The sequence below is a fragment of the Microcebus murinus genome, chromosome 2, assembly GCF_040939455.1.
Source record: "Microcebus murinus isolate Inina chromosome 2, M.murinus_Inina_mat1.0, whole genome shotgun sequence".
In the NCBI taxonomy this organism is placed as follows: Eukaryota; Metazoa; Chordata; class Mammalia; order Primates; family Cheirogaleidae; genus Microcebus; species Microcebus murinus.
This window is the reverse complement of record NC_134105.1, coordinates 6,197,809-6,208,691: the sequence shown is the minus strand read 5'-3', so window position 1 is coordinate 6,208,691 and position 10,883 is coordinate 6,197,809. Positions and strand designations below refer to the sequence as shown.

Genomic DNA, 10,883 nt, shown 5'->3' with positions numbered 1-10,883 from the left:
CTGATCTTCAATAAAACAGACAACAACATACACTGGGGAAAGGAAGCCCTATTTAGTAAATGGTGCTGGGGAAATTGGATAGCCATATGTAGAAGAATGAAACAGGACCTCTACCTCTCACTACATACAAAAATTAATTTAAGATGGATAAAAGACTTAAATGTAAGGCATGAAACCATAAAAATTATAGTAGAAAACATAGGAAAAACTATTCTAGACATTGGCCTAGGCAAAGAATTTATAACTAAGATCCAAAAGGCAAATACAACAACAAAAATAAATAAGTAGAACTTGATTAAATTAAAAATCTGCACAGCAAAGGAAATAATCAACAAAGTAAATAGACAGCCTACAGAATGGGAGAAAATATTTGCAAACTAAACATGTGACAAAGGCCTAATATCCATTCTCTAGAAAGAACTTAAATCAGCAAGAAAAAGCAAACAGCCCCATCAAAAAAGTCAGCAAAAGACATGAACAGAAGTTTTTCTTCTTTTGAAGATAGACAAATGGCCAACAAACACAGAAAAATACTCAGCAGCACTAATCATCAGGGAAATGCCAGTTAATACTACAATGAGATACCACCTTACCCTTATCTGAGTGGCCATTAAAAAAACAATAGATGCTGGTGTGGATGCAGAGAGACAGAAACACTTACACACTGTTAGTGAGACCGGAAATTAATAGCAACCTCTATGGAAAACAGTATGGAGATTCCTCAAAGAAATAAATATAAACCTACCATTCTATCCAGCAATCCCACTGCTGGGTATCTACCCAAAGGAAAAGAAGTCATTTTATAAAACAGACACTTGCATTTGAATGTTTATAGCAGCATGACTTACAACTGCAAAGATGTGGAATCAGCCTAAGTGCCCATCAGGTCACTAGTGAATGAAGAAAATGTATTATGTACACACCGTGGAGTACTGCCCAGCCATAAAAAGGAATGAATTAATGTCATTTGCAGCAACTTGGATGGAACTGGAGACCATTATCCTAAGTGAAGTATCTCAGGAAAACCAAACACCATATGTTCTTGCTAATAAGTAGGAGCTAAATGATGGGTATACATAGGCACAAAGATATAAATGACATTGGAAACCAGGAAGGAGGAAGGTGGGGAGATGGGAGTGTGGGATCAGAACTTACCTATTGGGTACAATGAATACCATTCCAGTGATGAGCATACCAAAGCCCTGACTTAAGCTTTATACAAGGTATCCATGTATCAAAAACATTCCTGCCCCCTTAATATTTTGAAATTAAAAAATAAATAGGTCGGGCGCGGTGGCTCACACCTATAATCCTAGCATTCTGGCAGGCCGAGGTAGGTGGATTGTTTGAGCTCAGGAGTTCGAGACCAGCCTGAGCAAGAGCAAGACTCTGTCTCTACTAAAAATAGAAAGAAGTTAATTGGCCAACTAAAATTATATAGAAAAAATTAGCTGGGCATGGTGGTGCATGCCTGTAGTCCCAGCTACTAAGGAGGCTGAGGCAGAATGATTGCTTGAGCCTAGGAGTTTGAGGTTGCTGTGAGCTAGGCTGGCAGCCACAGCACTCTAGCCCAGGCAACAGAGTGAGACTCCATAGATAGATAGATAGATAGATAGATAGATAGATAGATAGATAGATAGATAGATAGATAGATAGATAGATAGATAGATAGATAGATAGATAGATAGATAGGCCGGGCGCAGTGGCTCACACCTGTAATCCTAGCACTTTGGGAGGCCGAGGCGGGTGGATTATTTGAGCTCAGGAATTCGAGACCAGCCTGAGCAAGAGTGAGACCCCGTCTCCACTAAAAAAATAGAAAGAAATTAGCTGGACAACTAAAAATATATATAGAAAAAATTAGCTGGGCATGGTGGTGCATGCTTATAGTCCCAGCTACTGGGGAGGCTGAGGCAGAAGGATTGCTAATGCCCAGGAGTTTGAGGTTGCTGTGAGCTAGGCTGATGCCACAGCACTGTACCCCAGGCAACAGAGTGAGACTATGTCTAAATAAACAAATAATAAATAAATAAATAATGCAAACAGTTGTGATTTGAAACAGCAATATCTTCACCCTTTGTCTCTACCACCTTAGGGGACGTTTACAGACAAGAGGCTCCTGATGTACTGCAACTAAATCATACTTTGACCTTCTGTTGTCTGTATTACATTGTCTAAGTCCAAATCAAGTTCCTTGGATTTCATAGCTCATGCTAACACCCACTCACTTGCTCCTGAGTAATATGTCTTTGTTCTCTCTTTAGGATTATAGCTTTTAGAAAAGTTGTATTTCTATGACTGTAAGAAAATATCATATCAACCAGGTTTGTTTCAAGTCAAAGTTTGAAGCATTTTTTAATATTCTTTCTCTCCCTAGCCAATACCAAAGGCAACAAGCGATCCCGAACAAGGACAGATTCCTACTCTGCTGGCCAGTCAGTAGGTGGGTACATTTTAGAGGAGATTGCAGATTCTGTCCCCCTCATCCAGAGTGTTTCTAGAATGGGGTGAGTTTTGTTATTACCATTAAGAGGCGTGAGTTAAATCAGTAACGGTTGCTGAATATAAAGGAAGTAAACCTGTTTTTCTTGAGGTTCTTGACAGTGATAGTTTGATAGACATACTGTCACTGCTTATATATCACCTGATAGGCATTTCATTGAACTTCAAAAACTTAGTCTAGAAACATTTACTGAGCAGCAAGCACCCAATATATGTCTTTTATTTACTATTTCACACAATGGAATGGGTAGCTAAAGCTTGGAAATTTTTTATCAAACTATCTGATCTTTATCTATACAAACACAGAAGTATGTCTAAATATCAGCCAATATTTAGCATGCCCATTAATGATGTCTGGGTTGGGATAATTACCACCAGTATTACTTAGGTCCTCAAGCATTGTTAATAGCTCAGAAATGGGCAGATGGAAGCAGCAGAAATTTACTGCCATTGCTGCGAAGAGCCCTGAAACCACAGGAAACATTGTTTGTGGGAACGTGGTTCACAGAACCTGGATCCAGGAAGACATGTGCCCCTCTAAGAGCCAGAGTACTTTTTGTGTATTGAAAGCGCTGAGAAGTATCAGAGTAAACCTGTTTTCCTTTGTGTAGCCTTCCCCTCTTCTCCCCACCCCCATCCTGTCCCGATTTTCTTTATAACATTTAACAACATCCTACATAGTTCACACTTTGGGAAATACTGTTGGGACATAAAAAGTAAATATTCTCTATAGGTGTTTATGGAACATTTACAACTAGTTAATTAAGCCAAATAATGTCTGGGAGTGCAAAAAGAAAATGTGAGATACTGGTCACCATGAAGCACAGAACAGTGTTATAGAATTGACCATAACATACATAAACTAATAAGAGAACAATACATTCTGCTATGTAATCAGGTGGCCGAGCGTGCTTTGGTTTGGAGTAGAGGGTCTGTGGGGAATCAGAAAAGAGAGCTTTTGCTGTGAACTGTACTAGTTAAGGGAGCACTTGAGTTGGTGGAATTTAGTCATCACTCAACCAGAAGGGTAATTTGTCCTGACTGGCTGGATAGATCTGGATGAGTAGAAAGGAAAAGAATGTTCTAGGCAATGAATTGAGGAATTGGGCTATGTTCCCCAATGTTCCATGCTAGTGTCATGCATGGACCTGCATGGACTGCAGCCTGGACAGTGACAGGATCTGTGAATGCCTGGACACCCAGGCTTGTGTTCCCCACAGTCTGCTCTCATCCACAGCGTGCTGAGACTTATTGGTTTCATTCTCAGGGTCCACCTCATTAATACATTACTGAGTGACTCCTGTGTGCTTCCTACACTGTGCAGAAGGGAATTAGGATGGCCAGTTCTTGTGGCACCAGATGGTGGTCTACCTGGTTGGTTAGCTTCAAAGTTCCAGGAGGTCACTAATAAAAGCATAGCTATCATTACCTTGATTTGGAAGGTCTGTGGTGTCTAGGGACAGTGTTCAAATCTTCATACTTCTGATTCCAGACTTCTCTGCTGATGGCCATAATCAGTGGAGGGTGACCTTAACACCTCAGGACTTTTTCTATCCAGAAATGATATGAAAAGTCCTCCAAGGAATAACACTTCAACTGTGTGTGATCCATTGTAAAGTTAATTGTCTTTATATTATCAGTTTTTGTCCAACCAAACAATTTTTGTCACCAGTCCTTTGACCTATGCTTCTATTCTCTATGTCAGAATGCTTTATTAATGCTGTTTGCTTGAAAATCCATGTTTCATTTCTGAAAAATACCATGTTGTTTCTTCAATAATAATAATAACCCATTTGAAAATAGCTTACCAGATTTAAAAACTTTCTTTTTTTGAACCACTGCACCTGGCCTGATTTTAAAAATTTGAATACATAAAGAGTAACATAGAGCCGGGCTGGGCAGCTCATGCCTGTAATCCTAGCACTCTGGGAGGCTGAGGCAGGAGGATTGCTTGAGCTCAGGAGTTTGAGACCAGGCTGAGCAAGAGCAAGACCCTACCTCTACTAAAAATAGAAAAAAAATTAGCCAGTCAACTAAAAATAGAAAAAATTAGCCGGGCGTGGTAGCTTGTGCCTATAGACCCAGCTGCTCAGGGGGCTGAGGCAGGAGGATCACTTAAGCCCAGGAATTTGAGGTTGCTGTGAGCTAGGCTGATACCATAGCACTCTAGCCTGGGCAACAGAGTGAGACTTTGTCTGAAAAAAAAAAAAAAAAAGTAACATAAAGCTTTCCCTCTCCTTTCCTCTTTGAGGTAGGTAGGGCAGATGTTAAAAATATATAATATGTAAAGAATTAGGAGCTAATGCCAATAATGGTTTCTTGGTGTTTGAATTTTCTGTTGATTTTTTTTTCCCCAGAAATTTTGGATGGTGTGGAACTTGGGGAACCAGCCCATAAGAAAACGGGGACCACAGTGCCAGAATCTATTCATTCTTTCAGTAAGTTCAGCCTCTGAGGAATCGCACCAATGACTAGGTCATTAAGAAAATAGCAGCTGTGTTATGCCCTGAGATGAAGCCACAAAATCGCCTTTGAGCACAAATGTTCCATGAATTTCTCATTATACTCTGAGGACAAAGATGGACACAGGAAGGTTTACTCAACACTTACAAAGTGAATATTTGAGAAAACAGGGGCACCCATTGAACCTGTTGTAATGATCTAATTCTTTCTTTTATTTCTACTTTTGTGTATTGTAGTTGGAGACGGTTTGGTGAAACCAGAGGCCCTAAATAAGAAAGCTATTCAGATTATTAACAGGGTTCGAGATAAGCTCACTGGTGAGTGTTTAAGTATGTGTTTACTTACAAGGGACATGAAATCTGCGGAGACTTTCCTCTCCCTGCGTGGTCAGCCCTGTTTTTGGTGGTCTTAATGCCTGAGCTTGGACACCATGCAACCAACAGGAGTGTCTCTGAAGCCATCAGTTAAATACCATCTCTGGTTCTTCTTTCTGATGACCAATAACAACATTACTTAAAGTTAGTTTCATCTTGTTTAATTAAGGAGGTGAGTGAAGTTCTATTGAGTCCAAAATCAGCCAAATTCAAGGAAGGGATTTTTATCGCCGTGGCCTGATGTTAGAGCAAGCCTGACCACTCTGACTCAATTGCCGCTCTGTACTTTGGTAGCTGTTACTGAGTGGCGAGAATGCAAGGGGAGAAATGCATACTTCTGAAAACTCCTTTTCAGACATCACACGTTGATCATCTTTTCTCTGATTGGGAAGGGGCGTAACGTGGAGGGTGGGAGCCAGGGAACCCGGAGACCCCAGGACCACCTGCTTTCTGTATGGCCTCTGAACCCCGTCTCTTCACCTGGAAGATGACAGGAATGCCTCCCTCAGAGGGCAGGGAGGATCAGATGAGACAGGATGCCAGGCACGTAGCATCAGGCCCTGGCACGTTCATTTTGTTGTCAGGGTGTATTTGTTGAGTACACCTGTAAGTGCTAGATGCTGAATAAACTGTGTTGGTAAAAACAGACAGGTTCCCTAACTATTGGGGCATCAAATCTAAAGGACATGCTATTAAGTCGAGGAGAGGGACTCAGGGCTATGGTGAATGTACTAGGAGTATTTAATCATGTTGGGAGCTCTGGGAACGTTTCCCTAAGGAAACAACACATGAGCTAAAATCTGAAAGAGTCAATCAGGAGTGATTGTTTCAGGCACTGGAAACAGCATATGCAAGGGCCCGTGATAGGAGAGAGTGATGACAACAAAAAAGGCCCCCAAATGGTCCAATCTACCTATCCCAGAGAGAGCAGGATGAAAGAAGCACAACGCAAAAAGTTTTGACTCTGGGTAGGCCAGGTCCAGGACCTTGGTTTTTTATCCCATTTCCTAAGAGCAGTAAGAAACCCCTGAAGGGTTTTAGGTGGAGAGGGAGACAGAAGCCCTGAGCATTTGCATTGTGAAATACCACTGGCTCTGCTGGGTGCAGACTGGATTAAAGGGAAGGTCTGCAGATGCACTAGGTAAGAAGCCACCACAGTCATCCAGGCAGGCATGGCAGTTGATTGGCCTAGGCGGTGGGCGTAGAATGGTCTCAGGAGATCCTGAGGAGATAAAATCAAAAGGATTGATGACCTGGCTTGAGGGATCCGGAGGGACAACGGGTGGTGCCAAGTCATTGGTGACCACGTGGGAGCTACGATGAGCCTGACAGCCAGGCCGAAGCAATTGAGGAGAACGGGAAATGAGAGAAAAGGCAGGAAAGGAGAGGAGTGTAAACTCCTGAGTGGTTTGTGTAGGGAGGAGAGAGGATTAAGGCGTAGTTGAATAAGAGGCTCTCCTTTCTTTGATGAGAAAGAAGAGTGTGTTTATAAAACAGTAAGCAGGATGCAGTTCAGAGGTAGAGTCTGAAATAGAGTGAGAGAAAGGATAATTTGTAAGGCCCCTAAGAAAGCAGGAGGGGATGGGCAGGCTCCAGAGCACCAGAGACGTCTCTCGTGGCAGTGGGAGGGAAGGGGAGCTCACGAGAATGAGTCCAGGACCTCAAACACTGCCTCACACAACATCGCCAGGGTCCAAACACTACGTGTTTAATGAATTAATTAACTTGTAAAGTAGGAGGCGAGGGCATCTGCTGAGAGTGAGAACTTGAAGGAGAGGTTGGGACATTTGGGCAAAATAGAGAGACTTGAAATGATCCCTGTGGCATTGGAAAGGCACGTTCCAGTGAAGCACCATAAGCTGGCCAGGCGGTGCTGAGCGCCTGTTTGAAGTCAGACGTGATGAATTTATAAAGGTAGCAAGTTGCCCTGGGGAGGAGAGGCTCACAGATGGAGGCTAGTAGGATTAAAACTGAACAGGGTTTCTAGTCCAACTTGAAGTGGATTTTAGAATAGAAGGAATCTTCATAAACCTATTGATCAGATCTGTGCCACTCCTGAACTCAGCTGACTGCAGGCATTTACCTTCCATGAACCAAATCTGTATAAGACTAGTGACTGTTCAGATCACACAGATGTGAATGTTTGAAATCCAACTGTGTGTTGTGTATCCTTCATACTGGTGTATAGAGATAAACTGATTTGAGCTGCATAGACAATAGCGGACAAGAAATGCACTGATCACCAGGTGAGAGTGAAATGTTTTTTTATCTCCTGTCCTAGGTCGAGACTTCTCTCATGATGATACTTTGGATGTTCCCACACAAGTTGAGCTGCTCATCAAACAAGCAACATCCCATGAAAACCTCTGCCAGTGTTATATCGGCTGGTGAGTGGGCCTCTTGAAGAAACTTTGCTAGGCCAGGCACGGTGGCTCATGCCTGTAATCCTAGCACTTTGGGAGGCCAAGGTGGGAGGATCACTTGAGACCAGGAGTTCCAGACCAGCCTGAGAAGAGTAAGACCCTGTCTCTACAAAAAAATAGAAAAATTAGCCAGGTATACTACTGCCATGCAACTGTAGTCCCAGCTATTTGGGAGGCTAAAGCAGGAGGATCACTCAAGCCAAGCCCAGGAGTTGGAGGCTGCAGTGAGCTATCTATGATAACACCACTGCACTCTAGCCAGGAGACAGAGTGAGACTCTGTCTCAAAAAAAAAAAAAGAAAAAAACAACTTTGCTAAGAGAAACAGTAAGGATCCTACCCTATGTCCCAAAGCCAGGGTAGCAAAAAGAGATTTGGTGAGGTATCCAGTTATGGGCTCAAATCTCTTTAAAAGTGTATGTAGCTGAGTGCAGTGGCTCACACATGTAATCCTAGCACTTCTCAGAGGCCTAGGCAGGAGGATCTCTCAAGGTCAGGAGTTCAAAACCAGCCTGAGCAAGAGTGAGACCCTGTCTCTACTAAAAAATAGAAAGAAATTAATTGGCCAACTAAAAATACATAGAAAAAAAAATTTTTTTTTTAAGCATATGTGTAGGGCCGGCGTGGTAGTTCATGCCTGTAATCCTAGCACTTTGGGAGGCCAAGGTGGGAGAATCGCTCAAGGTCAGGAGTTCGAAACCAGCCTGAGCAAGAGTGAGACCCCATCTCTACTAAAAATAGAAAGAAATTAATTGGCCAACTAAAAATATATAGAAAAAATTAGCCAGGCATGGTGGCACATGCCTGTAGTCCCAGCTACTCAGGAGGCTGAGGCAGGAGGACCCCTTGAGCCCAGGAGTTTGAGGTTGTTGTGAGCTAGGCTGACACCACAGCACTCTAGCCAAGGCAACAGAATGAGACTCTGTCTCAAAAAAAAAAAAAAAAAAAAAAAAAAATAGTGTATGTGTACATTATTATAGAAAGGAAAAACTTGAGAAATATGGATTCACATTTGGAAGGCAAACACCAAAATAAATGAAAATTACATTAAGAGAAATAAATGGTTTAAGTCCAAGGTGGGAGGATCACTCAAGGCCAGGACTTTGAGACCAATCTGGACAACATAGAGAGACCCCATCTCCACAAAAAATTAAAACAAATCAACTGGGCATGGTGACACACAATACTTGGGAGGCTAATGCTGGAGGATCACTTGAGCCCAGGAGTTTGAGGCTACAGTGAGCTATAATTGGGCCACTACACTCTAGCTAGGGTGACAGAGCAAGACCCTATCTCCTTAAAAATAAAAAAATTTAGGAAAATAGGCAGGTCTTCTTTTTTTTTTTGAGAGCTACTCTTTTTGGGTTTTTGCTGTCAACGCAGTTCAGATGTACAGGAAGGGTGAAGAAAAAGAAGCCAGAGTGGTGACAAAGAAGGAGATAAAAAGACGAATTTATGATCTGGGAGTCGAACCTCAAGGACCACTCTGGAGTGTGCTTTGATTAACTGCCCCAGGCATGCTTGAAGGCAGAAACTTGAGAGAGAGGGCAATAGGGAAGTGTCCTTGTGGGACCTCAGCAGGCATTAGCTTTTGACTGGAAATGATGAGTGTGTCCCACACAATTAGCTGTGGGAGAGCTGAGGGAATGCCCTGAGGTTGTCAGACCTTGGTCTTTCCATTTTCAAGTTATCTGCATAAAGCTTTGAAGAAGCTCCAGTTATTAAATTATTCCTTTTCTGTCTGCCTTCTTAGGTGCCCTTTCTGGTAACTGGAGGCCCAGATGTACCCGTTGCATTTTTTCTGAGGCACTTGTACTTTGGTATATGCTTCTACTAAACTGAAACCATGGTCAGAAAGTTTGACTTTGTTAAATATTTTGAAATGTAAATGAAAAGAACTACTGTATATTAAAAGTTGGTTTGCACCGACTTTCTAGCTGCTGTTGAAGAATATATTGTCAGAAACACAAGGCTTGATTAGGTTCCCAGGACAGTGAAACACAGTGATACCACGTCAATCAAGCCATTGATTTTGGGGAACAGAAGATCCATAACTTTAGAAATACGGGTTTTGACTTAACTCACAAGAGAACTCATCATAAGCATTTGCTGATGGAAGAATGACTTAGTCATTCCACTCAACATGGGTATAGCAAACTCAGCACAGCCAAGAAGCCTCAGGTCATGGAGGACACGGATTCGGATCCTGGTCTGTAAAGAAGCAGGAGAAGCTGATGTCACCCCTGCCACCATCGCATCACCTCACTGGTCTGTGGACAGCAGCAATGTTTGCATGATGGGCTAACATGGGTCAAACTGGTCTGTCTTCTGCCAGATCAGTGATGCTGCCACTCACACACTTCAGTCTAAGACCTGAACCACTAGGAGGGGGTTATTCAGATCATTGGAGCCCCAGCTGAGCAGATGCACCAAGCATAGTGGGGCAGCCCACCCTGGCCTTCTCCAGCACAGTTCTGGGATGTTTTCAGTGAGGTCTGAATACTCTGTGTTTAGAGCAAGGGCTCAGAAAACAGAAATGCTGTCGTGGAGGTGCTAAACACAGAGAAGGAAGGTCTAGTATGTGTTGGGAATTATGAGCAACATAAATATTCGACTAAATGCACAAAGTATAAAGTGTAGCCATGTCTAGACACCATGTTGTATCTGAATAATTTTTGTGCCAATAAATGACATCAGAATTTTAAACACATGGAGCTGAGTGGCTTTTTATTCATAATTTTAGTCAGTTCATGATTTCTTAATTTCTTTTCCCTGGCTTACTTTAAAAAAAACACAACAATATATAATCTAACACAAAATGTGTGTCAATCAACTGTTACCAGTAAAGCTTCTGGTCAACAATAGGCTAGTAGGAGGTAAATTTTGGGGAAATCAAAAGTTATACATGGATTTTTGACTGCTCAGGGGACGAGGGATCAGCACCTCTAACCCCTGCACTTTAAGAGTCACCTGTAGTTGGAGACCAGCCTGAGCAAGAGCGAGACGCGTCTCAACTAAAAACAGGAATATTAGCCAGGCATGGTGGGGCACAGCTGTAGAACCAGCCACTCAGGAGGCTGAGGCAAGAGGATTGCTTGAGCCCAGGAGTTTGAGGTTGCAGT

At 42.5% G+C, this 10,883-nt stretch overlaps 1 protein-coding gene across 1 annotated transcript in view; it reads left to right on the top strand.

The window, feature by feature from the left end:
* MTOR (mechanistic target of rapamycin kinase) overlaps positions 1-10,475 on the top strand; it is a 145,501-nt gene extending 135,026 nt beyond the window's left edge. Inside the window, exons 54-58 of the mRNA XM_012791400.3 lie at positions 2,378-2,443; positions 4,860-4,940; positions 5,202-5,282; positions 7,621-7,726; positions 9,515-10,475. Of these exons, the coding sequence (XP_012646854.2) occupies positions 2,378-2,443; positions 4,860-4,940; positions 5,202-5,282; positions 7,621-7,726; positions 9,515-9,530 (350 nt within the window). The 3' untranslated portion in view covers positions 9,531-10,475. The remainder of the gene's footprint in view (positions 1-2,377; positions 2,444-4,859; positions 4,941-5,201; positions 5,283-7,620; positions 7,727-9,514) is intronic.
* Positions 10,476-10,883: the final 408 nt, after the last annotated feature.